The sequence below is a fragment of the Fusarium keratoplasticum genome, chromosome 5, assembly GCF_025433545.1.
Source record: "Fusarium keratoplasticum isolate Fu6.1 chromosome 5, whole genome shotgun sequence".
Lineage (NCBI taxonomy): Eukaryota > Fungi > Ascomycota > Sordariomycetes > Hypocreales > Nectriaceae > Fusarium > Fusarium keratoplasticum.
The window spans coordinates 4,056,543-4,083,564 of NC_070533.1; the positions used below are offsets into that span (position 1 = coordinate 4,056,543).

At 51.1% G+C, this 27,022-nt stretch overlaps 8 protein-coding genes and 1 pseudogene across 9 annotated transcripts, besides 1 other annotated feature; 4 read left to right on the forward strand and 5 right to left on the reverse strand.

Moving 5' to 3' along the window:
* Positions 1-693: 693 nt before the first annotated feature.
* On the forward strand, positions 694-3,130 carry NCS57_00794200 (Zn(2)-C6 fungal-type domain-containing protein; the record flags this gene model as incomplete). Its single annotated transcript, XM_053057777.1, has 4 exons — positions 694-886; positions 943-1,089; positions 1,146-2,125; positions 2,177-3,130. The coding sequence occupies exons 1-4, from the start codon at positions 796-798 to the stop codon at positions 3,128-3,130; spliced, it is 2,172 nt and encodes a 723-aa protein (XP_052913972.1). The 5' UTR covers positions 694-795.
* A 164-nt stretch (positions 3,131-3,294) lies between these two features.
* On the reverse strand, positions 3,295-4,191 carry NCS57_00794300 (uncharacterized protein; the record flags this gene model as incomplete). Its single annotated transcript, XM_053057778.1, has 1 exon — positions 3,295-4,191. The coding sequence occupies one exon, from the start codon at positions 4,189-4,191 to the stop codon at positions 3,295-3,297; it is 897 nt and encodes a 298-aa protein (XP_052913973.1).
* A 1,060-nt stretch (positions 4,192-5,251) lies between these two features.
* Positions 5,252-6,670, reverse strand: NCS57_00794400 (FMN hydroxy acid dehydrogenase domain-containing protein; the record flags this gene model as incomplete). The annotated part of the gene is made up of 6 exons (XM_053057779.1): positions 5,252-5,327; positions 5,379-5,455; positions 5,508-6,016; positions 6,075-6,412; positions 6,475-6,508; positions 6,577-6,670. The coding sequence occupies 6 exons, from the start codon at positions 6,668-6,670 to the stop codon at positions 5,252-5,254; spliced, it is 1,128 nt and encodes a 375-aa protein (XP_052913974.1).
* Positions 6,671-7,261: 591 nt separating this feature from the next.
* On the forward strand, positions 7,262-9,026 carry NCS57_00794500 (Methylmalonate-semialdehyde dehydrogenase; the record flags this gene model as incomplete). Its single annotated transcript, XM_053057780.1, has 2 exons — positions 7,262-7,904; positions 7,969-9,026. 2 exons carry the CDS (start codon positions 7,262-7,264, stop codon positions 9,024-9,026), a joined length of 1,701 nt encoding a protein of 566 aa, XP_052913975.1.
* A 1,077-nt stretch (positions 9,027-10,103) lies between these two features.
* NCS57_00794600 lies at positions 10,104-11,710 on the forward strand (annotated as a pseudogene). The gene is made up of 4 exons: positions 10,104-10,298; positions 10,347-10,608; positions 10,657-10,848; positions 10,896-11,710.
* Positions 10,104-11,710: a sequence feature.
* Positions 11,711-13,839: 2,129 nt separating this feature from the next.
* Positions 13,840-15,757, reverse strand: NCS57_00794700 (MFS domain-containing protein; the record flags this gene model as incomplete). The annotated part of the gene is made up of 4 exons (XM_053057781.1): positions 13,840-14,231; positions 14,280-14,578; positions 14,629-15,109; positions 15,163-15,757. 4 exons carry the CDS (start codon positions 15,755-15,757, stop codon positions 13,840-13,842), a joined length of 1,767 nt encoding a protein of 588 aa, XP_052913976.1.
* A 1,567-nt stretch (positions 15,758-17,324) lies between these two features.
* NCS57_00794800 (PKS-ER domain-containing protein) lies at positions 17,325-18,415 on the reverse strand (the record flags this gene model as incomplete). Its single annotated transcript, XM_053057782.1, has 2 exons — positions 17,325-17,600; positions 17,651-18,415. 2 exons carry the CDS (start codon positions 18,413-18,415, stop codon positions 17,325-17,327), a joined length of 1,041 nt encoding a protein of 346 aa, XP_052913977.1.
* Positions 18,416-20,100: 1,685 nt separating this feature from the next.
* Positions 20,101-20,681, reverse strand: NCS57_00794900 (uncharacterized protein; the record flags this gene model as incomplete). Its single annotated transcript, XM_053057783.1, has 2 exons — positions 20,101-20,592; positions 20,640-20,681. 2 exons carry the CDS (start codon positions 20,679-20,681, stop codon positions 20,101-20,103), a joined length of 534 nt encoding a protein of 177 aa, XP_052913978.1.
* A 4,732-nt stretch (positions 20,682-25,413) lies between these two features.
* On the forward strand, positions 25,414-26,877 carry NCS57_00795000 (Aa-trans domain-containing protein; the record flags this gene model as incomplete). Its single annotated transcript, XM_053057784.1, has 1 exon — positions 25,414-26,877. The coding sequence occupies one exon, from the start codon at positions 25,414-25,416 to the stop codon at positions 26,875-26,877; it is 1,464 nt and encodes a 487-aa protein (XP_052913979.1).
* Positions 26,878-27,022: the final 145 nt, after the last annotated feature.

Below are 27,022 nucleotides of genomic sequence, written 5' to 3' on the forward strand. Positions count from 1 at the left end.
GTTCCATCGGGAGTGTCAGCCACGCCTCCTTGTGCAGGTAGCAGTGTGGGGGCCTGTATGTGTCGAGCAGAGAACCGATAGATTGCATGAGTTTTAATCGATGTCTCCTTTCTCCTGCCCCTTCCCGTAGCGTTCTATGCACAGTCTAGCATGCAGTAGGTATCCCGTGACAAAGATGACATCTCCCCCGCTCGCTTGGAGACACATGGGGACGAGAGAGCCAAACGATTGGCTTATGTTTAACCAGATAGAAAATAGGGCGGATATGTGTCCATCGAGAACTCTTCTGGCTTAGCAATCGTGTTATTTGTCAGTGGTGTCATATAAGGCGGTTCACTGTGGATTCAACAAACAACCACCGTTTCCCTGTTGCCAACTGCAAAACCACAATCAGTCATCAATCAGTCTCCCAATAACAATCAATCAACACACGACTCATTGCCTGTCCCCTTATCGACCATGGTTTGAGTGGTGACCCTAGCCCCGGACTATGACCAAAGGCCGTTGTCGCCCACGCGGACTCCCCGATAAGCCAGCCACTCACGGGCCCACACTAGCTCGCGGAGACATTCCTCTTTGGAAAGCCGCTGTCGTGTGGTTTCAGTGGCCACTCTGCCCCCTCATTCTTCTGGATACAGAAGACCTCAGTTTGCTCCCCCCGGATAGTTTCTCTCTTTCGTCTGCAATGCAACAGGGGAACTTGCATCATCCTCGTCCGTCTGCTTCTTTCATACCTACGCAAACGACCCACTTGCCTATCTGGAATTCCCCTTCTGTCGACTCTTTGCCTTGAAGATGCCTAGGCAGAGCGGGACCAAGGTCGAGCGCACGCGCACCTTTACCGGATGCCGGACTTGTCGAAGCCGACATGCAAAGTGTGACGAAGGTATCGTCAATCGCGTCTCAACCTCATCACGCGACAAAGCTGACTTCCTGCTCTAGCTCAGCCAGAATGCGGTACCTGTCGGAGACTCGGACTCACATGCGGTGGATACGGAGCCCGCCTCTTCTGGATCACAGACGATGCAGTCCGGCCGGAGCTCCAGCAGAGCCATCGGGGATCCGAATACCGGTATCCACTCTTCTCCGGTAAGTCCTCCGGTCCCGGATATCCCAATGCCGAACCGGAAGCTGATGTTCCGCAGAGGTTGATCGCAGATTGATGAGTGCCGAATTGTCGGACAGCCTGGGCAAGCAGTCTGCCATGGACATCTTGGCCGATATTGACTCTGCGTGCGATAAGCTGGCTGGTGGAAACTCAGCCATGATCAAAGGCCCTTTCGGGGTTTTTCAATCAATCGAAGAGCCATCACCAGCCGATGTTCTGACATCCTCTCCGGATACCGAAAACTCGAATACAAACACATATCCTGATACCGACAGCTTCATCGAGGAGGTACAGCGGCACGACTGGCCCACCCATATCGGAGACGACCTTGATCTGTTTACCGGTCCTTTAGATCCAAGTCTTTCCCTCAACCCTGAAGAACCAACAGGCTCAGAACAAGTGCTTTTGCCGGACTCTACAATGACAAACTTCTTCCTCGATAACTCCATGGGCGTTGAAGGCTTGGCACTCTTCAGCCCCAACTTTATATCCCAGGCAATGGAAATTGAAGCAGCTGGCCACGGAGACAGCCACGCGGACGATCATGGAGACAGCGCATTCAACCATTTAGAAAACGAAGTCATGCCGTGTCCCCGAGGACTACCACAAGCCAACGGAGGCCACTTGGGGCTTCCAGAAGAGGCAGAGCCATTGCTTCGCTACTACAAAAAACACGTGGCTGGCGAGAGAACGTCCATGCAAGCAAAACGCAAGTCACCATGGGAAATCATCTTTTTGCCCTGCGCCCTTGAGACATTCGCCGAGCTCTCTCTCTGGAATGAAGCCTCACATACGCGCTCAACCATATTCTATACTCTTCTTGCTCACAGCGCTCTCCAACTGCACCTGTCGAATAAGCCAAGCACGTTTTCTTGCGACTGGAAAGAGATTGGTATACGAAACCACGAGAGAGCTCAACATCACCTCCGCAATGCTCTACAACTCGAGATGTTTGGTCCCAAACAGGCGAACTACAAAGAGTTGCTGATGGCAATTCTTGGCATGGCAATGACTTCGGTTTGTTTATTCCCTCCGCTCTGTCATCAAATTCGCTAACAAGCTCTCCAGCTGCACAACGGCACCCGCGCTTTCCGCGTCTTCCTTCTCGATGCTGAGCGGCTCATTCGGCTTCGGGGCCTGATCAACCAAAATCCCTTCAAAACTCGTCTGTTGCATCACATGTACACCCATCTCCGGGTCATTGCAGAGAGCATATCATTGTGTGCCGATCCTCCTTCCGACACGTCCGACGAGAATAATACTCGTGACCTCACTCATGGCCGGACATTTCGAATCACCGAAGATGCTCTCAATATCGGCCTTGACCCAGCGCAAGAGAAGACAGATGAAATGGGATACAATGACATTCATCTCGAGATCCAGGGCCGGTGGAGTCATACACTATTCCCCGTCATCTACGGCATTCCAGAGTCTCTGATGACTCTTCTGTCACAGACAGTCTCCCTGTCCAACGAAAAGGCGCGTCTCGAAAATGTGGCTCGTTGCAACCCAGGAGTTTCGGTAGCCCTGGCGAGACACACAAAGACGCTTGAGAATAGAATATGGGCATGGACTCTGGCGCTCGACCCCCTGGGGCCTCCGAAACCAACTCGTCTAGATCAGGACCTAATGGCCCATCCTCAGGTCCGTTCGATGGCGCTGGCCATACACCAAGCCCTCATCATCTACTTTTACCGCCGGGTGTACGACATGAACGCCATGATCCTCCAAGACCTAGTCAAGAAGACGCTAGACTTCCTCGAGCCTTGCCTAGGCGAGTTGATTGGCGACCAAGACTTTGCAACCAGTCTCGCCTGGCCGGCGTTTGTTGCCGCTTGCGAGGCCGTGTCTCCTGATCTTCAAGAGCGAGCTCTCAAGTGCTTGTCGGTCACCGATGATAAGGGCATATACTTTACGCCCAAGCCGGCAAAGGTAATTGTACCGATGATATGGGATAAGCGAAAAGAGTCGGGAGACTGGACTACGAGCTGGCAAAGTCTTCTGTCGGATAGCTTACTATAAGATTCGTGAAATAATTCACCGGATAATATTCAATTGACATCAACTATCAGGTTCTATGGGCTGCTTACTATTCGAATATTGTGATCAGATTTTGAAGATTTATGAATTCATGTCTATTTTACTTTTTTACTTTAACTATTAAACCTTTTCCTTACTAGGTAATTTTACGCAAGAGGCACGCCGGCATCCTTCAGCAGACCAGCCAGCTCCGCCCGCTCAGCGTCAGCGAGGAGATGGAAGGGCTTTCGCAGACCACCAGTCTTCCATCCTCGCAGCTCCATACCGGTCTTGACGGCAGGACCGTACTGGTGAGCCTCGAAGAACTTGCAGATGGGGAAGATCTTGGACCAGATCTCGCGTCCCTTCTTGAGGTCGTTCTCGACGGCGAGGGCGTTCCACAGCTGCACCGACAGCTCGGGCAAAACGTTGGTGGTGCCCCAGACGGATCCCTTGGCGCCGGCGGCAAGGCCGTAAAACGTAAGGGTGTCCCATCCGTTGAGGGCGGTAATGCTTCCGTGGTGGTGGAAGAGGAGGTCGGTCAGGGCCGGGGCATTTCCGGACGTGTCCTTGAGGTACTTGACGCCCACCTCGGACAGGCTAGCGATTTCTGAGGGTGTCAAGCTGACGCCACTGGCGGCGGGGATGTTGTAGTACATGATGGGGAGGCCGCTGGCTTTGTGAATCTCGTCAAACATGTCCCGGAGCTGGGCCAGGCTGGGGGCGTCGTAGAAGGGGGGCACCACCATGAGGCTGGCGGCGCCAACCTTGGCGGCATGCTTGGCCAGATCGACGACACCGGCGGTGGTCAGGTCGCCGATTCCAGCGATGACGGGGACGCGGCCGGCAGCCGACTTGATGCACTGCTCGAGGACGGCCTTGCGCTCGTCGACGGTCAGGGCGGTAAACTCTCCGGTGCTGCCGCCAGGGACCAGGCCGTGGACGCCGGCATCAATCTGACGCTGGATGTGGACGTCGAGGGCAGAGAGGTCGACGGCCCCATCGGCGGTGAATGGGGTGATGAGGGCGACAAGGATGCCGGTGAGTTCCTTTTGGGGGGCCATTTTGGAGTCTGTAAGAAGAGATGGTTTATTGCTGGGATAGGGAGAGATGAGATGAGAGTACAACTTGATGATGATGGCGATGAGAATAAAGAACAACTCGTCTGATCAAAGCATTCACATTGTCTATTATATGCGTATCCTTCTCCCCTCTGGAGGATTCCTTTCTACAAATCCGTATATACCCCGCGTTGTTGGTGTGGAGTGGGAAACTCTGTAAAGGGTCTTGCCTCTTCGAAATAGGTAGGTCTCCACGACGGGGTCGGCGAGGCCTGCCACGCGGCAACCTGCGGGAGCAGCGGCGAGAGGAGCCTCTTTTTCCGGGGTGATTGTGATGATTAGGGGGACTTTCCTGTTCTGAGGAGCGCTTATCAATGCGACAACTCTATTAATGGGCACGTGGACCGGAGGGCGATCCGTTTGTACAGGCAATCTCGCCATGGTGTTTGCCATTATCAGCATCTGGAAAGGATGATCCCGGCCTTTTTATCCCGGCTTCCACAGTGGTTCCAGAAGGAGACCCACGGTTCTAGGGGCTCATGTTCCACTGGGTTTCAGGGTCCAGGGTAGCTCTCACCGATAAGCTCAAGCTCATTACGTGAACGATTGATGGCCCTTGAGGATGATGCTGGGAAGAAATAGAGTATGTTCGGAGGTCTTTTTAATGGGGAACTTAATCCTGTATTCATGATATCGCTTGGAATAGAGCACTTACCATTTACAGATTGATTCTGTACATAGCTGAGATAAACCTGTCTAGGGTGTTAGATCACAATCGCACTGAAGAGATATTCACCCAAAACCACAAGAATTGTCAGTCAAGTAGTTTAACTCATGGTTTAAAAAAAAAAAAAAAAAAAACGACAAAATACTCTTTCGCAATCACCAAATATTACATATCAATTTTCAAGACAGCTATTGCTAAATAATAAACGCAATTCACGGGATAGAACGTAAACTGCGGTGCAGCAATCGTAATAATTAATGTATGCAATGCTTCAATTCTGCTTATACAATGCCATCAACCAAACTCCATGCCAATCAAACAGCTGGTATAAACTTTTTACAACTTGGCCAAAATACCCTCCGAGTTGAGAAACGCGAGATGACTTCTCGAAATGTCCTTGATCGTACGGCATCTAAGAAATCGTTAGTCAATTGAGCATTCAGCAGGGTCGATGGCATCATACCCGGCGAGCGCCATGGCAAGCTTGAACTCGTACATGAGAATCTTGAGAGCAAGCTCTACACCCTCTTGGCCGTTGTACTATCGAAATTGTCAGTATTCGTGAAGCGCATGCTTGTGAATTGGCACGTACTGCAAGGCCCCAGATGGGGATTCTGCCCACGAAGCAGTGGCTGGCTCCCATAGCGAGCGCCTTGAAGATGTCGGTACCTCGTCGGATGCCACCGTCAACAGCAACAGGAATCTTTCCATTGGCTGCGATGACACATTCTCGGAGTGCGTCGAGGGTCGCAGGGACACCGTCCAGCTGTCTACCACCGTGGTTCGACACGACGACACCGTCAAGACCGTACTTGATGGCCAGCTGGACATCCTCAGCGGCGTACACACCCTTGATCCAGAGCTGGAGCTTAGTGTGCTGGCGCAGCCAGGGAATGGCAGTGTCCCAGTCGAGCGACGGGTCAAAGTCATGCTTGCTCTGGGTCAGATCCTCGCTGGATCCGCTGAGTTCACTCTTGCCATCGGACAGCAAATTGGGCCAGGCCATATCGTCAGGGAGGACAAAGTTGTTGCGATATTCGTTTAATCGACGGCCGAGCATGGGGACATCCACAGAGAGGAAGATGGCCTTGTATCCGGACGCTATGGCAAAAATTGTTAGACGCGATTGGGATGCGCGCGCAATTGAACTTGTACTCACCTTCAGCGCGTCGCAGCATCTGAAGTGTTGTCTCACGATCGCGCAAAACACAGAGCTGCATCACGTAAGGGTTCCCTGATCCTTGAGCAGCGACATCCTCAAGAGAGGCCGTCGCATATGAAGAGAGGCCCATGCAAATGCCAATCTTGGCGGCAGCTCGTGAGGTAGCAATCTCGCCATCGGGATGCGCTAGACGGTGCATTGCAGCCGGACTGAAGCCCAGAGGCAGCGCCGTCTTGCACCCAAAGATTTCGGTCGATATATCCACATTGTCGACGTTGACGAGAATGCGCGGCCGGATCTTGTACCTGTTATAGGCCTCTTCGTTGTCTCTCAATCTGCAGCGTGCCAATTGTAAGCCGTGGCACAAACACAAACACACATACGGATCAAATCATACGTAACCAGATCCATGGCACCTTCATTGAAGTAGTCTATGGTTACACAGTCAGCATGGGTCTGTCTGGCCTGTTCCTGGCCTGGGGATGCAGGGTGTAGCTACCCCGATACATCTTGGGGAGCTTCTTGCTGCCAAGGTCCTTGAGGTCCGCAATTGTGTGGACATGGGGATCCCATGAGACGCCTCGGTTAGCCATTGTAAAGGTATGGTAGTATCCAAAGGGTATCTTGGTCTTGAAAAGCAGAAAGAGATAGGGATTGACGACTTGACAATGCCGAAAAGCGACAGCAGCTCGAAGCCAGTCAAATAACTTTCATAGCTGACCAGAAATGACCTGGCCCCCCATACCCCAGCTTGCCCATGTTTGGGGAACATGCCTAAATCGATCAACGAATGCGTTCATGTGATCGATTGGCAAAAGAAACCCAGCAGTCTGGAAGCCTTATCTCGCCGGCGAGGCCTGCCTGTCTTGGAGGAATGAGGCTAACGGACGGCCGCTTCGGCCGATTCAGACCGCGCCGCTTCGGATCTTTGTAGGAAGGTGACCATCGGCAGCGGGCCAAGGTTTGTGGGGAAATGGGGGACTGCTTGTGCGGAGAACAAAGAACGGAGACCGCTAGAGGCCGGTCCGGGCCTCCGACTCCGGATCTTGAGGTTTGACAATCACAAGGTCAGCTCCGGACGTTTTGGAAAAATCACGGCGGTTTGACTTGCCTCATTCGACAAACATGACTTCTGAATTCAAGATGAAGAAAAAGAAGAGGTATTCGGCTTGAGAAACCAAACAATGATAAAGGCATCCGACTTCACGACTCCTTGCTTCTTCAGACACCAGACAAACTCAACCGTCAACCTCGTCGCAGCCATGAAGTCCGCACGAGCTATTCGACGCATCCCTCGGTCTCTGACACCCCGAGTCACCTCGCGGTCTGCCCACTCCATCTTCAACCGCCCTTCTCCAACTTCCCATGAGCAAATCAAAGACCCCCTCCCCACACACAACTTCATCGGAAACAACTTTACCCCCTCGACCGCCACAAAGTGGATTGACGTCCATGACCCTGCCACGAACAATGTTGTGACTCGCGTGCCAGAGTCTACAGACGAGGAGCTCCGCGCAGCCGTCAAGGCCGCACAGGATGCCTTTCCTGCCTGGAAGAACACGAGTATTCTGCGCCGCCAGCAGATCATGTTTGAGTTTACACGGCTGATCCGTCAGAACTGGGACCGTCTTGCCTCGTCTATTACTCTGGAGCAGGGCAAGACGTTTGCTGATGCCCGTGGTGATGTCCTTCGAGGCCTTCAGGTTGCCGAGACGGCTTGCGGTATCACTACACAAATCACTGGAGAGGTTTTGGAAGTTGCTAAGGATATGGAGACTCGTAATGTTCGAGAGCCTCTCGGGGTTGTTGCCGCCATCTGCCCCTTCAGTAAGTGCCAAAACCAATAGACACGCAACATCAGGAGATGTAAGCTGACTCTTATGTCTTTTAGATTTCCCTGCCATGATTCCACTGTGGTCCATCCCAATTGCGACTATTACCGGCAACACGCTCGTCCTCAAACCATCGGAACGCGACCCGGGCGCTGCCATGATCCTTGCCGAGATTGCAAAGGAGGCAGGCTTCCCTGAGGGAGTTGTCAACATCATCCACGGAACGCACCGTGCGGTCAACTTCATCATCGACGAGCCCGCTATCAAGGCCATCAGCTTTGTCGGAGGCAATGCCGCTGGAGAGTATATCTACTCCAGGGGCTCAGCCAACGGTAAACGTGTTCAGGCCAACCTCGGAGCTAAGAACCATGCCGTCGTCCTGCCAGACTGTAATAGGAAGAGCACCATCAATGCTATCACTGGTGCTGCCTTTGGTGCCGCTGGCCAACGATGCATGGCCCTGAGCACTGTCGTTCTCGTCGGTCCCGACACCAAGTCGTATGTCGACGACCTCGTCTCAGCAGCTAAGCAGCTCAAGACAGACGGAGGCTTTGAAGAAGGTGCCGACCTCGGACCCGTCATTAGTCCAGAGTCCAAGTCGAGGATCGAATCATTGATTGCCTCAGCTGAGGAGGAGGGCGCACAGATTGTTCTCGACGGTCGCGGGTACGCTCCCGATAAGTACCCCTCGGGCAACTTCATCGCCCCAACCATCATCACAGGGGTGACCCCGAGCATGAAGTGCTACACCCAAGAGATCTTCGGACCCGTGCTGCTGGTTCTCGAGGCCCCTACCCTCGAGGCTGCCACAGACCTCATCAACCAGAACGAGTACGGCAACGGAGTAGCCATCTTCACCAACTCGGGCAGCAAGGCCGCCTGGTTCCAGAAGAACATTGAAGCCGGTCAGGTCGGAGTCAACGTTCCTATCCCAGTGCCCCTGCCCATGTTCAGCTTCACCGGCAACAAGAAGAGCGTGGCGGGTGGCGGCACGAGCACCTTTTACGGAAAGCCCGGGCTCAACTTTTACACCCAGACAAAGACCATCACGACTCTATGGAGAGGCGAGGAGGAAGCTGACAACGGAAAGAGCGTCAACATGCCGACGCAGAGCTGAACAAATAGGGAAAAAGGTGGTGCAGGGATGGTAGAGGCGTTCGGAGGAGTGGATTTGGGTACAAACCGTTCAAGGCAGTTGGAGCGCAGATCGCGAGACATTTTGACCCGCAAGGAAGCTCAATAGAGGAGTTCCACGCATAGACAAAACCAAAAACCAATGCAAACAAGGATACCGTCGCACACCTTATCTTGCCTCTCGTTGGTGCCCTCATCGGGAGCGCTCCCGACGTTGTCAGCCATAGTCGACGGGGTAATTAAACCGTCTCCCCCTTCGCCTCAGTAACACGACCACAGGCAGTGGAGAACCAGTGGAGACGGTTCCGACGCGGAAGAGTCCCCAACTCGTCAGAGGGTCGGCAAAGCTAACCCCGTTGCCCAGTGGAACTCCAACGTCATACCTCGGGCACACTGCTACGTGTTTTTGTCTGGGATTCCTATTTTTCTTACGTACTGAGAGCAACGTCTCTCTACTAGCAACGAGCCTGACTCGACTGACGCTCAGCAAGCTTTTGCCAATGCGGAACTCCCATCTCCGCATGCTGCCAACAACCCTTGAACGTTCTCGCCCCATGGAGTTTACCCCCAGCTTTTCTCCTCTCTACCCCATGAGTCCGTCGACTTACCCCATGGGGGAGCAGACGTGCCAATTCCAACCCGTGAAAAAGCGTGCTTTCTCCACCCTCCATCGCAGCATCTACTAACCCCGTAGAGATAAGCCCCGGGCTGTTCGCTATCGCTGACGCCGGTCGGGGGGGGCGAGGTTTTTGGACCAAGGTTTGCAAGGAACCCACTCTCCCGGTCTAAACCCTCTAGGTTGGAATCATGACCCTGTCATAGCCTGTTTCCCTATCGTTTGGCCTGATACGACCCATGGAGGGGGGCGAGGAAGAGCTAACCTCCAGTGTTTGACCTGGTCGAATCATTGGCTTGGTCAGAGCGTTGCCGTCAATGTCAATCGCTATAAGTTGAGCCCACAATCCCCAGATCATCAAGTTTTGTTTGTGGATCAGTCTGTATTCAAGCCTTTCTCTCTTTCTCTCTCTCTTCATCCTCCTTCTCTTGCATCTGTTCCAGTTGCATCTTGTCTTGGTATCACTCTCTCAACTCCGGCGCCATGTCGCAGTACTCGAGCCCTCCCACGGAAAAGGACATGAAGCACGAGCAGGACGTCGAGTTCAACAATGGACTCACAACTGTGCCGTCTCAGACGGGCGAGGTCCACGACGATGTCTTTGGTGATATCACTGACGAGGGACCTAACTACCGTGCTGTATGTAGATGCCAAGATGGTTGAGCCTCAAAGACTAACACCTCATAGGTCGGTTGGATCGGCACCGTTGCCCTCATGATGAAGACCCAGGTCGGTCTTGGCGTCTTGTCTATCCCCGCCGTTTTCGACGTCCTTGGCATCGTTCCTGGTGTCATCTGCCTTATTATCATCGCCGGCATCACGACTTGGTCTGATTACATGGTTGGAGTTTTCAAGCGTCGCCACACCCAGGTTTACAGTATCGACGATGCGGGTGACTTGATGTTTGGCCGTATTGGCCGTGAGATTCTAGGAATAGCTTTCTGTCTTTGTAAGTGCTCGTGAGAAAGCTGCATGATTCAAACTAACAATGCCAAAGATTGGATCTTCGTCGCCGGCTCTGGTATGCTGGGTATCTCGATCGGTCTGAACGCTGTCTCGACTCATGGCGCGTGTACCGCTATCTTCGTTGCCGTTGCCGCTATTGTTGGATTCAGTCTCGCAAGTATTCGTACTCTTGGCCGTATCAGCTTTCTTGCTTGGATCGGTCTTGTCTGTATTCTTACAGCCAGTAAGTTTCCCGCGACTCTGCGTGGTTTCGCTCCTAACCATGACTAGTCTTCACTGTCACCATCGCCGTTGGTATTCAGGATCGACCCGCTTCTGCGCCATCGACTGGACACTGGAAGTCTGACTACAAGGTCGTTAACAACCCTTCCTTCACCGAGGCTATTTCGGCAATTTCTTCCCTGGTCTTTGCCTACGCCGGTACTCCTGGTTTCTTCTCCATCGCCTCCGAGATGAAGAACCCAGCCCACTACACTCGCTCCCTGATGATCTGCCAGGCCGGAGTTACCATCACCTACATCGTCATCGGCTGTGTCGTCTACCTTTACTGCGGTTCCTACGTTGCTTCGCCTGCTCTCGGCTCGGCTGGTCCCCTCATCAAGAAGATCGCCTACGGTCTTGCGCTTCCCGGTCTCATCGCTACCACGACCCTCGTCATCCATTTTGCCGCCAAATACGCCTTTGTCCGCATCCTTCGAGGCTCCAAGCACCTGGCTTCCAACAGCCCTATCCACTGGGGAACTTGGCTCGGCTGCACTTTCGTCACTTCCATAATTGCATACGCGATTGCTAGCGGTATCCCTGTTTTCGGCGGCCTCGTCTCCCTCGTCGGTGCCCTCCTCGGTACGCTGATGTCTTTCCAGCCTATGGGCTGCATGTGGCTCTACGATAACTGGGCTCCCGGCCGACGCGATCCCACTCTTCGATGGTATCTCATGGTTGCTTTTAGCGTTTTTGTCATCGTTTCTGGTACCTTCCTGATGATCGGCGGTACCTATGGATCCATTGTTGGCATTATTGATTCTTATAAGGAGTCTGGTGGTTCATCTGCCTGGTCTTGTGCCGATAACTCCAACTCGGTTTGAGCTTGAGTAGAATGATATTTTGGAAGTAGAGCTAGCGTGGAGCATTTTAAGAGGGAGCATTCCGCATTACAGCATATAAATTCATAAAGAATAGATCTCTTTTTGATCCCGATATATACTTGTCTCCTTTCATCGCAACCGTGGTCCCTTCTCGCTACGCCCTTCTGTGTTGGCAATCGTGTTCCTTACTGCTGTGTCTGACATCGAAGTGAAAGTAGCAACGGGATCGGGACACGTCCGTCGCCTCATTCATTGATGTTAAACTGCCGTGCCAAGCCGTGATATATTGTCTACACTCGTTGGCGCCTGCTCCTTTTCACACTCCATGTCCTCTTATTTCAATGTAATTATTAACCCTCCCTTCATACTAACAGTTGTTTTGCTCCCCCTTCATGGATCCAACAACCTGGTCATCAATGAGTGCGACATTATCTTACGGATCAGCATCCGACAAAATCCCCAATCGGACGTCATGTTTCATGCCTCCCTGAACCTCTGTTTGGAACTTTCCCAAACCGCTCTAGCTCCGAGATACCGGTTTCCATCGGTGTCGGAATGTCCGATTCGGTACCCACACCTTGTCACGTCACAATCTTCGGCCTTGAGATGTCCATTTCAAGGTACCAAGTACCCATCCTGACGTCAGTCAGGGCGGGTCGACCAACGGAGAGTAAAACTTTATTTTCAAGGCCTCACTAACCAATCCTGGCCAGTCTTTACAAGTTGAGCAAGCCTGGTTTAGATGATCAAATAGAAACTCACGGCCAAGAGAGACAGATTCGAGCACTGAGTGGTGTTGACCTGGCCCAGCTCTACTCATATACCAACAAGACTCAAGACAAGCGTATTAACCGTGTTATTCTCTACTCTGATGGATAAAAGCCTGGTTCATAGACAGGCTTGCAGTGGCTTGAAGTTCGTGACTGTTCACGAATCACCCCCCCAAGAACCCAAGAGTGATGGCGGCTGGAACTGAAGCACTTGATATCTCAGTCATCTGATCCGACAGGATATCTCTGGGCCAAGGCTGTGTTGTTTCGTGAATGGTGTGGCAGGGAGCCTATTTATTTGGCTTGAACCAGAGCGCTTTGAAATTAACAAGAGTTATTCTATTTCAGAGTTTTCATAGTATTATCAATCTCTTCTGCCTCTAACTCGTAGATAATGCTTTGAATTGGGGGCTCGAACGGAAGATGCACTTAAGGGAAGCTCATTACCCTGATCTAAATACATCAACAGCTATTATACTATAAAAACCTCATATCTGTTGATAACTTCTGTCCCTACGGAGCAGCCAGAGGCGACATGGTAAGCTCGACCGGTGACAGAAGTAGCCATGAACCTGTAGGACTGGCAGCCAAAGTATGATCACTCTGCTCCAGAGCAATATCTTCCGGATTATTCAAAGCACGTGAATATCTTGCTTTCGCACCTTATTGTATCTTCATTGGACACAGACTTGAACATTTAAAGGATGGTGTCTTGAATAAAAGGCGAAACCCGAGTTGTGACGGCCAACCACTAGTGGACAACGTCGTCCCATGTCGACCACCTGTAGCAACTGTCGTCACATTTTTCTATAGTCAAGATCCCTCTGGAGATAATCTGCATGGTTCGACATTCTTCAACCACCGGCCCTGCTGCTCTCATTGAGTAAGGTCAAGCCGCTACGCTTCATCCGATGCAGGGTTTGAAAAGCCGTATTGGAGGGAAGACATTACTCCGAGAGACCATATGCACTGCTTAATTCGCTGAGATAAGGTCTGATAAGCCAGTGCAAAGTCATCACTCTCCCCCTAACTAATTTAGCATTCTCTCTATCACCAAGCTCGTACGTGTCATCGCCGGTCAAACGCCAGTAGTCAATAAAAGTACGAGATATCGTCGTGACCAACAGATTCAAGCCCACAGAAATGGCCGAGCGCATTAACTATAGTTCACCTGGAGCTTGCGCAACTCAAATGCAAATTTTAGATGAGCTAATCGCATCTCACATCAATGTCAAGTGTCCTCCATCTGGGCCAAAGCGGCAGCCATGACGAGATACTTTGCGGTTGGCTTAACCCCTTATTTACGTTGAAATAGGTCGAGAGACCAAAACGCTACTTCTTTCAGGACTGAGCCACTGCCTAACGAGCATTCTCGATCTCTTCACTGGAGGCCCCAAAGTACTTGTCCAACTCACCCTCCAGCTCCGACCCTTCAATATGACGCATCTCCCTCGCCCTCTTGACTGGATTCACTTTGTCAAAGTGTGCGCTGGCAAAGATGACGTCTAGTTCCTCAAGGCTCCGTCCTTTTGGCTCAGGGAAGAACAACCAGACACATGGAATGATGGCCGCGTTGAACACGGCAAACATGGCATACGTCCGATATCCGAGATTCGCAAATGCGGGGGGCGTGATCATGACAATTAGAAAATTTGAAAGCCAGTTAGAACATGTCGATAGCGCGTTGGCTTGGATGCGGATGCGGAGGTTTGTGATCTCAGCGGGATAGAGCCATGTCATTCCAAGCCAGCCTGGGTGGTTGTCAGCAGTGTTTTGCTGGAGCGGATGGGTAAGCTTACCAATAGCAAAGAATGAGTTAAAGACAAAGAGGAAAACAGTCGCCGTCACGCCATATCGAGTCTCAAGTTGAGGTGCACCGTTATCCGCTGCTGTTCCAGTAGAGACTGTTCCTGCAAGAACTGCCATGGAGGCCATCATTCCGAAGGCACCAAACAGCATGAGCTTGCGTCGACCAGTGCGTTCGATCAGAGGGAGAGCCACGAGCGAGGCAAGGAAATATTCTGTGCCGTTGAGAGCAGCCAGCAAGCGAGACATCTCCGGACCGAAGCCGAGCGAGTTTTCGAAGAGGAATGTTGCACTACAGTGCGTTAGCCAGAGTCGAAGCACTATAAACATAAATCAACGTACTAGTAAGTGACAAGATTAATTCCGCAAATCTGTTGAAAGAACTGAGCGGCAACTCCGAGCATGGTTCGTCGGAAGTTCTGAGAGGGGCCATTGGTGAGGAGTTCCTTGTAGCGGAATCCACCTCCTCGACTCTGCACTTCAAGAGCTTCCTGGATAGCCTTGATTTCTGTAATCACCTCCGGATCGTCCACTGGTTTGCCTAGAAGACGAGCAGTTACTTGACGCGCCTCATCGACGCGACCCTGCATGGCAAGCCACCGAGGAGAATCGGGCAGGTAGAGTAGCCCAATCATGACAACAATGGTGAAGAACGATTGAAAGGAGACTGGGAATCGCCAGCGAACGGATCCAGACAAGAAGTAGAATCCGTAATCAACCCAGTACGAGATCATGATACCACCCGAGATGAGAGCACCTGAGAGCGTGATCAAGAAACCACGTTGGTGAGGTCGAGCACACTCAGACTGCCATGTCGGGATAGCTATACAGAGTCAACAACTGCCAAGGCATGAGAGGGGGTAAGGGGGCGCTTACTCGAAGTGACCATGCCGTTTCCAATGCCACCAACAATTCTGCCGGCAGAGAAGAGACCATACTCATGGGCAGACGCTTGCATGATTGTTCCAATGATCATAATGAGACTTCCCCAGAACGTAGACGACTTTCGGCCCCACCTTTCGCCGTAGAAAAGAATGAGGACAGCTCCCAAGAAGCATCCAATCTGGTAAACCGCCACCGCTGCTGCCTGAGTGTTGGGATCGCCAGTGCATTGGTTCGGGTCAGGTTGATTGTTCTCGGGGTAGTCGAGCCAGCAGAGAGGGTTTGAATCGTCCCGTGGTGTCATGAGAACCAGGTTCTTTTGAAAGTCATCCAGAGTAAGGAGGGCACTCAAAACACCTTGGTCGTATCCAAACATGAGAAAACCGCATGAGGCAATGATGCCGATGGCCCAGTTGAGCGTAGCACCCTCGAGATGTTTACCGCCGACTTTCCATTCTGGTAGGTCACCGAGTCGAGAGAAGAAACCGGTAAGACCAGATTGATGCTTGGGTTTCTCATTGACTTGGCCGTCAACGGACGAGGGAGGGCTGATCCCATTGTCTCTGGGCTGCTCTGGCTTCTCGGACATTGTGGGCACGAGTATAGAGAAGAGTGGGTAGAAGAGGAGATGGATTGGAAAATCTGTCACCCCAGGACCTGGGAGAAGCCGTGTCTTGTACTCGGCCCCGGAGCCGCACAAAACTTCAACATCGTGGGGCAGAATGGGACTGCGGGAGAAAGGATGACTTGGCTGAAGTCATCTTGGACTGCTGACGGGTCGAGCCAAGCAGTCGAACCGTCCAACGACTGCCAAGATATCCACAAAATTCTCCATCTAGAGGCCCAAAGAACATACGCTGTTGGTTCAGATTGCCATCTTGTAGGCTTCGGAGTGCCTGAAATGTTTGAACCTCGGACCACAAGCTTGGCAATCATCTTGGCCTTGATCCTTTGTGATGAAAAAGCGGCAGTTGCGCAGAATTGGTTCTCCACTAAACAGGCAGTAGAATGAATCAATTGTGTGATTCGACAAGACATCTGCAATGACTAGGGGTTCAAGTATCATGGCGGTTCATGTGGGTAGTACAACCAACGCCGAGACACACAATACGGCGCAACATCGGAATCACGACGACCGGAATACCCGTCTTGGAAGTCCGAGGCACGTTAAAATCGGGGATCTGGGTTCTTTGATAGAACATTTGTGCTTGGCGACATGGATAAGCTCCATTGAATGACGTTGGCCAAGTTTAAGCTTAAACTTGTGAGTTGACGATCCTTCTCCACCAAGGAGGCCAGTAATCAAGGCGAGACGCGTCTTGGCAGTTATCTCAATGCGATGACAAGAGAGGGATCATCTTGAGACAAGTCATGCCCTTGAATAAAACTCTAGAGTGACCAAGTCTTACCTCCTCAGCTTGGGCTTATGTGCTGGCCAATCGTGAACTCGCGTCTGTTTGTTCTATTGTATTGTTGCTTACTCTGATTGCTTTTGATTCTCACTTGTGTTATTCTCATTCTAAATTTCAGGCCTTTGACTCATCTCAAACCGCACAGAGGATGCAGGCCGCATGCGTAGGCTTTGGAACCATGTCACCTAATCCCTCTGACTCTTGGAGACGCGGGGTGAGATAACGCCCAATGTTGATGCTCCTGCTTGGCACTCCCATAATCAAAAGAGTGTCACACACAATGTCAAAGAATGTAGCTTAGACAACACTTTAAGATCTTCTAGGCCTCCAAGCCATACCTCACCCAGCGCTCTGTCTTGAGTGGTAGGCTCCGATACAAGGCCATCGCGTTGCCTAATGTTTCCTAAAGCAGAATATTAAGTGATGAAAGTATCGTCACTAACGTGTGTCTTGATTGGTCTGGGCCCATCGTCGTGACCGGCTTGGAGGCCGAGGAGCACTTATGGGATAGTCCAGGTCCAGGCTAATTTTAGAACGGGACGTATAAAGCCCAGTCTTGGTTGTTTATTTCTTTCATATACCTCTATGAGGAAACTTTCTAAGGAAGCAACTCAACATCATTAGTACATAATCAACTGGAAGCCTTGATCTAGGACAACTCGAGCTGCTAGGACGTCGTGGCTGCAGGAACTGTCTCAATTGCGTATCAATTCATTTCATCATTACTATAAATGCAAGCATCTATTAAATCTTCAGCACAGCCTTGCCAAAGTTCTTGCCCTCGAGCATTCCAATAAGTCCATCGGCGGCGCTGTCAATTCCCTCGGTGATGGAGAGCTTGGCCTTGACGCTACCGTCCGCCAGCCACTTTTGCAAGTTCTCCTGGTGCTCCTTGGCATAGGCTGGGCCAAACTTGGGGTTGCCGACGAGGAAACCCTGCATGGTGATTTGCTTGGTGATGAGCTGCATGAGACCCTTGATTCCGGTCTGTTGGCTGGCAGGGGTGTTGTAGGATGAGATCTACAAGCATGTTAGCATATGTGGCGTTTATTCGGAAACCAGCGACTTACCATGCCACAGACGGGAATTCTTCCAAGAAGATTCATGCTGGTGAGGGCTGCCTCGAGATGCTCTCCACCGACGTTCTCAAAGTAAATGTCGATGCCGTTGGGTGCAAGTCTGGGAAGAGCCTCCTTGGGGCTCTCCTTCTTGTAGTTGAAACCGGCGTCAAATCCAAGCTCCTTGGTGATGAAGTCGAGCTTCTCATCCGAACCAACAGAGCCGATGACGGTCAAGCCCTCCCGCTTGGCCACCTGGCCAACAATCTGACCCACAGCACCAGCAGCGGAGCTGATAAAGATGGTCTCACCCTTCTGCGGCTGGCCGATCTTGTGCAGACCAGCCCAAGCGGTGAGGCCTGGCATTCCGAGAGGTCCCAGGAACAGGGCGAGGTCCAGGTTGTGCGGGTTGTTGATCTTTCTGGCTCTTGTCGGGCTGTCCTTGGGCACGCGCGCATACTGGGCAATGGGCAGATAAGCCACAATGAGATCGCCCTCTGCGAAATCCGAGGTGTCGCTCTTGAGGACCTTTGCGACGGTGTCGTTTGTGATTGGCTTGTCAATCTCAAAAGCAGGAGAATAAGACTTGATGCTGGGGTCTCGCATCTTGCCTCGCAGATAAGGGTCGAAAGAAGCGTAGAGAATCTCGACAACTAGACCGCCCTCAGGGGCAGCCTCATCGAGGTCGATAGGATGATCTTCGATGACCAGGTGCTCCCCAGCCACGGGAAGCCCGGTTGGGATCTTCTTGAAGATGAGGGTCTTGTTCTGGGTCATTTTGGCTGGTGATTGTGATGGTGACTTCTGCTTTTCCGAGTTGAATTGGGTATCTATGATGAGACAAAGCAACAAACAGCGGAGAGCGGCAGATCTTTTAAAGCAACGAAATACCCTACGTTGGTGGCGCGAGATGCCGAGGTTCGCTGGAGCTGATTTGTAAGGCCGGTTGCAAAGTCAGTGCATTGCTTGACTTTGACGGCCCACACGGCGGTGATACTTCCCAATGCGGTACGAGCAGAAATGACCTCATTGACTTTGATGTTGCCATGTTGCGTAATGATGCGATTTGGACAACTCATTGCGCATGTCTATCAGCATTTTGCAGTATTCGAGAAATCTAGTAAGATATATAATGGAGTTTTGAGGTTGTAAGCACAAAGCATGTCAGATTGAGCAAACAGGTATGCGACAGGGGTAATCGCCCAGCCAAGAGATACAGGGCATGAACCCGCTAAATGCAGGTCCAGTTATAGTGGCAGCTACACTGAAAGGATAGTGTCAATCCCAGCAACCAAGAGTGGGTGTATCGGAGCAGCCGGCACAGTTTGCCTCGGCTCGTAGCGACGATCCCCTGTCCCAGTCTTCAAGTTTGCAATTGCCAGTGCTGAATAGGGCCGACTGTCGCCGATTTATCGTTTCTCAGCATAAATTCTTTGTGGAACTAGGTACATGAAACTTCTAGAACCACAACCGTCTTCCAGCGGTCTATCTCAATGCCCAAACAGGAAATGAGCTCCGAGGACTCTACGACCAAAGAAAGACAATACAAAATTTATGCTGCAAATTTTATTAGCCGCTAGCAAGACAGCACTAAGTATGCTAGTATTTGTTGAGATACTTATATGTCTTTCTATTATTAAGCGTAACGTTAGTATTTATCCATCAAGCCTCCTTTCAGGTGTGTGAATTAATCGTCCACCCTTATGCGACTTATAATTACAGAGACCTTTGATTTATCATCTACGCATATAATCTGCCTCCCGACTGGAAGAGCCGCGAGTTAATTCAAAACACACAGTCTGGCACTGTAGATATCTAAACCTCTAAATGATCCAGGCATCCTCTGCCATATCTACCAAGCGTATGTCACAAGGAGGACGCCGCAGGGATGCAGGTACTCAAGACACGGCGACAATAGACAGCAGAAACAGTGGCAGTGCAAAGCGCAGAGGGCATATACCGAGAGGTCTTCTCATCAATGGTGGCACGATTGCCGCCAGTACTGGAGCTGATTCAGTTAAGCTGCAAGAATAGTCGGCAGGCCGAGGTTTAAAGCATAGAGATGCAGCAACAGGCATGATTATCCTCCGTCACGATCTTCTAGCGTCAGTTAACCCGTCAAGGGCCGGGCATCAACTATAATAAAGAACACATTATCCTCCGTCACTACCGAGCAAAGGCACTTCGTATCATAGATAGAGAGCCTACTGGCAGAATACCAAAAGACGCAGTTTTAAACATGATATCATAAACTCAGCAGTCCAAAGAATTCGCATTAAGGAATCGCTAAATCTCAGCACTCTATCGTCACCGCGTCTATACAAACAAAATCCAAATACCATATCCGCTTTTCATACGCGTTCCTCGTCTTTTCCAGTAACCCGCTTTTGAAATCCAAATGAAACCCTAAATAATCTCGAGAAGAAAAAGATGGTACAACAAAACAACTCTCCTTTCTTCGGTCACTGACCGTACCATGTAGGGGGAGTCGCCCAGTGCCTCAGCATGGTATCAACGGCCGTTCTCCATTCCAACTCGAAGCATGAAGCCAACTGCTCGACATCTTCTTGCATCGGTAGCGTTTCTCCCCACATCTCTTGTTTCCCTGCCTCCAGGAGGGCATATAGGGGGATTAGTCCGTCGTCTCTTATCTTGACGAGGCAGAGCCACGCCGTGTTCCAGCTGCGGTTGCTCTCGGGATCACTCAGCACACGTAGGTGGGCGTCTTGCACAATGTCACCACAGAATGGATAGTTCGGCGTCAATCCGTGAAGTTCGATGAGGAATTGGTTGCTGGTGACATAGTTGGCCCATGCTAGTGTCATAGGCTCCTGGAAAGCGCGGGCATCGTCTTCGTCTTCGCACGAGGCGGCTATTCGCTCGATACGGCGGAGTTCGGTAAGGGTGTTGACCTGGTGAGCTGTGAGAGAACGGATGAGCTCTTGCACAGGGGGCTAAGGGGTTAGTCGAGGTCGATACGATAAGAGAGGGGACGACTTACTCTCTGCCGTCGTGATTTCTTACTAGAACGATGGGACGACATAGCGAATACGAGAATATTTGGAAGATATGGTAGTATGTGGCGTTGTGGATAGCGTGCAATGTCCTTGTCTGCTCGTCACAATATGAATCGAGTGTCGAGGATCTCAATCGATGGGAAGCTTCGTATCCGTTATGTATACTAGCCATCACTGTCCACAATCATGTCGGGTCAAGAACATGGTGTGTGCAACGTATGATGCAGCTCAATATTATGCACCCCAGAAAAGAAAGGACTGAGACATCAATAGAACCTGTCACCTCCTAAAGTCCAAAAGACATCAAGATGCACCACGTCAAGGCGTTGACAGCCACGCCCGAACCCCGGCAGCTTGCGGGAGCTCAGACCTCTTTCACGAGCAAGATCAAGAGCTGAAGTTCGTGTTGGTGGGATGGGAAGAGTGGAAATACTTTTACCAGGAGGGTCCTGGAGCCGTGATTGGCCCGGTGACGGATGTTGTAATCGGGGAAAGGGACCAAGACCTTGAACAGCCACGATGTCGACAAGGGGATATCAGGGCAGCTTAGATTGCTCAGCCCGGATAGTGGAGGGGTGTCAGGCACGGAGCTTCGGGTAGTGGATGTTAAGCGCGAAGGCTGCTCCCGACCTGACTGCATGGAGCTGAGAAGCGCGTATGATGTGAGCTAGACGCGATACACAGACTTACACGGGGTCATCAAGGCTCCAGTAACGTTTCAACCTGAAGCAGAGATACAACAAGGCTGAGCCAGTGAAGCCTCGATGAATTCCAAAGAATAAGAGAGCGTCGGGCATTGGGAAACTGCCGAGGTTGAAAAGGGGGTCGCGTGTAGGTTCAGCCAAGCCCAGGCTAACCAAAGGATTCCAGAAATAAACACAACAAATCTAAAGTGGTCTATGATCCCTGATCTTCCAAGGCATACGGGTCAAAACTGGGGAAACGGTTCATGGCAAGAGGTGGTCTCCGGAAATGCCATGCCGAGAAGGGGATAGCCACCCACGATTTCGTCAACAGGGGGAACCAAGGGATCTGAGCCGAAGAAATGTGGACCGAATTCAATGCCATGTGCTCGCTAGAATCAATAGAAACACAGCTACTGATTGGGCCTGCCGGAATAGTAAGCGGTTGAAGCGCGCGTCACTGAGCTTAGACGGCCACCACAGCCTCCGCCAGGACCACATCTAATACTCTGGGGCGCTGCACCGCGCGTAAAATAGACGCGCAGTTTGGCATCTGAGCTCGATCGTCATTCAATGCCCTGACGGGATGAATACGAGCCGATGGGCGGCCTCCAGTGGGTGAGCAGCTGCGGCCCTGACATGCTGACTCGATCAGTTCAGCCCTACATTCAGGTTCACACTTCCTGATGCGGAAAGAGTGGACAGGGGGGAAGAAAACAAAAAGATACCATGTATAAGATATCAGCGCCCAAAGATGAAGTGAGCCGAGGGGGGTCCCAGGCTAGCTTGATCCATACCCAAGAAGCGGACCGAGCCTTGGTTGACACACCCAATGATGGGCCGAAGAAGAGGGAATGCCCGGGGTCTATTAAAAGATGCAAGGCGCGGAAAATTAATCAGCGGCGTTGAATCTATTGTTGGATCAGGATGACGGGCTGTGGGCGGACGAATGAGTGGCTGTGCGGGCCCTGGCTAACCTTGCGGATGGGGCCCCATGCAGGGGTTTTGGTTGATGTGATGTGCACGCCATCCCGATTGAGAAATGGGAGAGATGATAATTAACTTTTGTCTGTGATATTGAATTTCGGTTGTGAATTCGGTTGTTGAAGATGCGTGGGGTGAAGGGACTTGAGAGGAGTGGTTCAATTAGGACAACATTCACAGCCAGGCAATACAAACATTCGTTCGATGTACAAACATGAGGTATTACATGTTTACAGCCACCATGTCTTGCAGATAATCAACCCATCTAGAAGCCATTTGGAATCACCGTTCGAAGGAATACCATTCTCAACCGCCAAATCTCTTCCATCAAATCGACAGTTGGACGATAAGCCAAATGGTTTGTGCACCAAAACCCCTGAAATTGGCAACTCCACCGGATGACATCGAACCGTAGATGGCGCAGCCCACTCTCTCTCTCTAAAAATAACACCGCGATCTTAACCATGCTAGAATTCCGGACTCCGACACCTCCGAAGGCCGGGGAATGTTTAACTCCCAAAGAATCATTTAAACGCGATTAAGCGCCGCATCCTGTTCGTCCTGTGCACATCTCGAATGTGGTACTGACTCAAGAAGGACCCATCTCGAGTTAAGACCATTACTCGATCGACATGTCATCATTTCCAAGGAGAGCAGAGTGACAGGCCATAGCATCGTGAGTTGGGCTAGGTTGCTACTGATCAAAACCTTTTCTTTCCTATCGACACATCAATAAGGAACTATATCTTCCGCATTCTTTGTATCAAGTTTCATGCCACAAAACGCCGTGGCGAGCTTACACCACCAACCATAATAGAGAAGTTCAAATACAGGTTTCAGATCCCTGTGGCGTGTTGCAAGCCCATCTCATGTCAATACCATGGATGGATGTTACACAATTTGCAAGGAGCTCTTAAACCTAACCTGTTCCTGAGGTGAACACGCGGTGAAGTCTAACACTCTCTATGGTATGGTGGTCTCTTAGCAATTATACTTCACTGCCGTAGGCTACCACGGACCCTCTTCGTCTCCCTAAATTAGACTCCAACCCCAGCTACCATTATGGTCAAACAGGTTCATCTCTGGCAAGGGTCGAAGAAGGTCTCCTGCATCAGCCTCGATCGAAGGGATTCCCATCAGCATATGACTCGCCATGCGTCAGTCCTATGAGACCGGCAACCGAGTACAAGGTTGGTCGGTCTATGCTAGCAATACCAGACAGAGAGCCTGTTGCGGCAACAAAGGGCACTTTTTTAACGCGATGTTTGCATCAAGATCAATGCTACACAAAACTATAGCTGGTTGATATAACCGACCACGGGATGTATCCTCTTACGACAAGTCAGTCGTCAAAATTGTTTATACCTAGTCAGTAGTGAAAGATGTCCCCCTACCTCGGTCACTCCAGCCTCTTGATGTTTTCTCTCATGTAGAACATTAATAGGGGGTTCTATCTATTTCCTTCTTGCGTTAAATTTGAGAAGATCACGATCATTCTTTACGGCCTAGCTTTGTTTGCCTACCTCGGTTGCTTTCAACACCAAGTCAAAGGTTCACACCATTGGGAAGGTTTTCTAGGCATTGCCGCCATGTGGCCAACCACACAAGTCAAAAATGTCATTGCCATAAGATTTCCTCCAACTTCAGCATATACACACCCAAGTCCTTGAGCCCCAGTCCCAGTTATGTGCCCTCACCCATGTCAATCCCCAGTTTATCAGCCCGACAGCACAATTCCATTGGGTAGAGATGTTTCTCTTACCAACACTGAAACGTGCTATGATGTCCTCCCAACTCTGTGGCCCGGAACTGTTCCGTTGGGTGGAGACCCTGCGAACCCATGCTCCTCGGCATCCCCGGTTACATCCCGCCCCATCGTTTGGATATGGAAACTCTTGACGGCCAGAGTCAGAAGCACAGCTTCACTTTTACGTAAAATGGCTCCGTCTTGGCTGAGCCAAGATCTGGAGAGAAGCGGAGGTCATGGACTCTTTCCCCTGGGGTAACAGACTTGCCCATGGGGAAATGCCAACGACCCGGGGTCATGAAGGGGGAAAGAAATACATCAGCTTTTGTCAGATGTGCTTTATGCATTTTCTTCAACGGTCGTTAGTTTTGAGTGCATGCAGGTACGCCACACAGCAAGCCTCATAGATTGAGTTGGTCAAGGATGTGTGAGGCTCAAGCTATCAAAAGGGGACTAAAGATACGGGCCGTCGATCGAAAGCCGCCCGTCTCAAAGGAGCTGCTTGTTTGGGCTTCAGGGAATAAAAGACCCTGACCTGGCTGATGCAATGCGCGGTTTTCTTTCATGCTTTCACCCAAAGATCATACCATCTTGCTCCTTGATAATAGCCTGATTGCTTGCCCCTACAACCTGCTTTCCCCTCGAGAGGCGCGCTGGCTTTCCTTTAGATGTTTGTCGACACTGAGGCCTTTGTCTGGCTCGAGTGTTTGTTACGTCAAGGGTGCAATCAACAACAGCTAACATTCGATCTGGATCTACATGGGCTGTACGTATCTCGTCACAGCTTGTTGAGCCTCATATCTCCTAAACACCTCATCGATCAAAACTTCCCCCGTGTCCCCAGCACCACAAACCGAAAACTCGATACCCTCAGAATCAAATACCCCATACGCAAAACATGGCCTCCGCAGAGAATGTCCCCACTGCGGGCATGGCTGTGGGGAGGTTTTCATACTCCACGATATCACGGCTTCCTATGAGGAAGGTTTCGCCGGCCCCCAGGAGCAAATGCCCATCGCCAAGGGCGTGGCAATGTCAGACAACGCCAGGCCATGTAATTCTAATAACTCATGGAATTTCTGGTGGAATTTCTAGAAGTATAAAAGTGCTCGGGGGACGCCGCTAGTTTGGTTTAGTTATTTATTATGGTCTCAAGAGCCTCGGGTTCCTAGCAAAGCCCTACTTCACTTGTCCACACAAACCGAAATCTTTTCTCCGACTTGATGTGTCACATCTTTTTCTTCCAAGCACGCCGTTGCTAAGGGAAAACACCGCCAGCCTCTCCAACAATCTCCAACAACATCTTATCAGTTCCCCCTGAAGACCAACAACATGACCGCCACGATGTCTTCCACCCCGAACGAAACCAACAATGCCATTGTCCCCTCGGCGGACAACGACCACGTTGACACCAAAAAACAGAGTAGCGATGCTGAAAAAGGCCAGTTGTCTGCAAATGACCAAGTCGACTTCAAGGCTGCTCCTCACGAGGAGGTTGCCGACAACATCTTTGGCGGTGAGGGAGGCGAGGGCTTCCGAAACATGGGACGCTGGGATACACTCTTTGCACTCGTCACGAACCAGCTGGGTCTTGGAGTCCTCTCTCTGCCGGCGTGTCTAAAGATGCTTGGTATTGTCCCCGGACTCATCGCTATCGTCTTGATTGGTGTCCTTACTTGGTACTCGGGCATCCTCCTCCACAAGTTCTACTGCAAACATCCCCATGTCGTCAACATGGTTGATATGGTTGCCGTTATGGGAGGTCGCCGCTGGGAAATCGTTGCAGCCGTTGGAATCTTGATCCAGCTCCTCATGACCTGCGCCTCGTCAGCCATCACCCTCTCCGTTATCCTCAACACCATCAGTGAACATGCCATATGTACCGTTGGGTTCATCGGCATCGGTGCCCTAATCATCTGGCTCTTCTGCCTCCCTCGCACCGTCAAATTCGTCTCTCAGAGCGGTGTCCCTTGCTTCCTCAGCATCATCATCGCGTCCCTCATCGTCATCATCAGCCTGGGCGTTAAGAAACCCACCAAAGCCCCCGAAGATTGGAAAGCCGATATTCTGGTTGCAGCTTCACCAGATTTCAAGCAAGTCTTCAACGCCTGCCTCCGAGTCTTTTTCGCCTACGCCGGCAATGTTGCCTATTGCTCCTACATGGCCGAGATGAGAGACCCAGCCCGTGACTTTTCCTTTGGCCTTTCATGGCTGTTTATCGTGTCGATTGCCGTTTATTCTACTGTCGCAATCGCCATCTATTGTCTAGCGGGCGAGTTCACCACGTCGCCTGCACTTGGCTCAGCTCCCATAATCTACGCCAAGGCAGCATATGGCGTGATCATCCCAGCAGTCTTGACTACAGGCCTTGCCAACGGTCATATCGGTATCAAGTATATCTACATTTCTGTTATGCGCAAGTTGAAGGCCACGAACGAGATTACTTCCTCCACGCTTAGATCTTGGCTCGTCTGGGTCTCCTCCGCCACCGTCTTCTGGACCCTGTGCTTCATCCTTTCCAACGCGATCCCCATTTTCGATTCTATCCTCTCCATCAGTTCTTGCACAACTTATGCTTGGACCGCCTGGGGTATTAGCGCCTGCTTCTGGTTCCATATGAATAAGGGTTCATACTTTGTGGACTGGAAGCAGATGGCCTTCTTCGCCCTGAACGTTGGTCTCATCGGGCTCACCCTCTTTATGAACAGCGTCGGGCTGTGGTCGGCCATTTCAGAACTCCTGGATAGCTTCAAGAGTGGTTCAGGAGTCCGAGGCTCCTTTGACTGTGGAAACAACGCCAGTTTCTAAGTCAATCCCAGCCGAGAGTCATCCTGCTGTTGCCACTTGAAGACCTTTGGCAGCAGCCATAACTGAGGCCTGATGCTGTCTCCGCTTACATTGTATCCAGATTGTCTCTGCCACCTTTGTATTTTGCATATAGATCTCCTCGCAT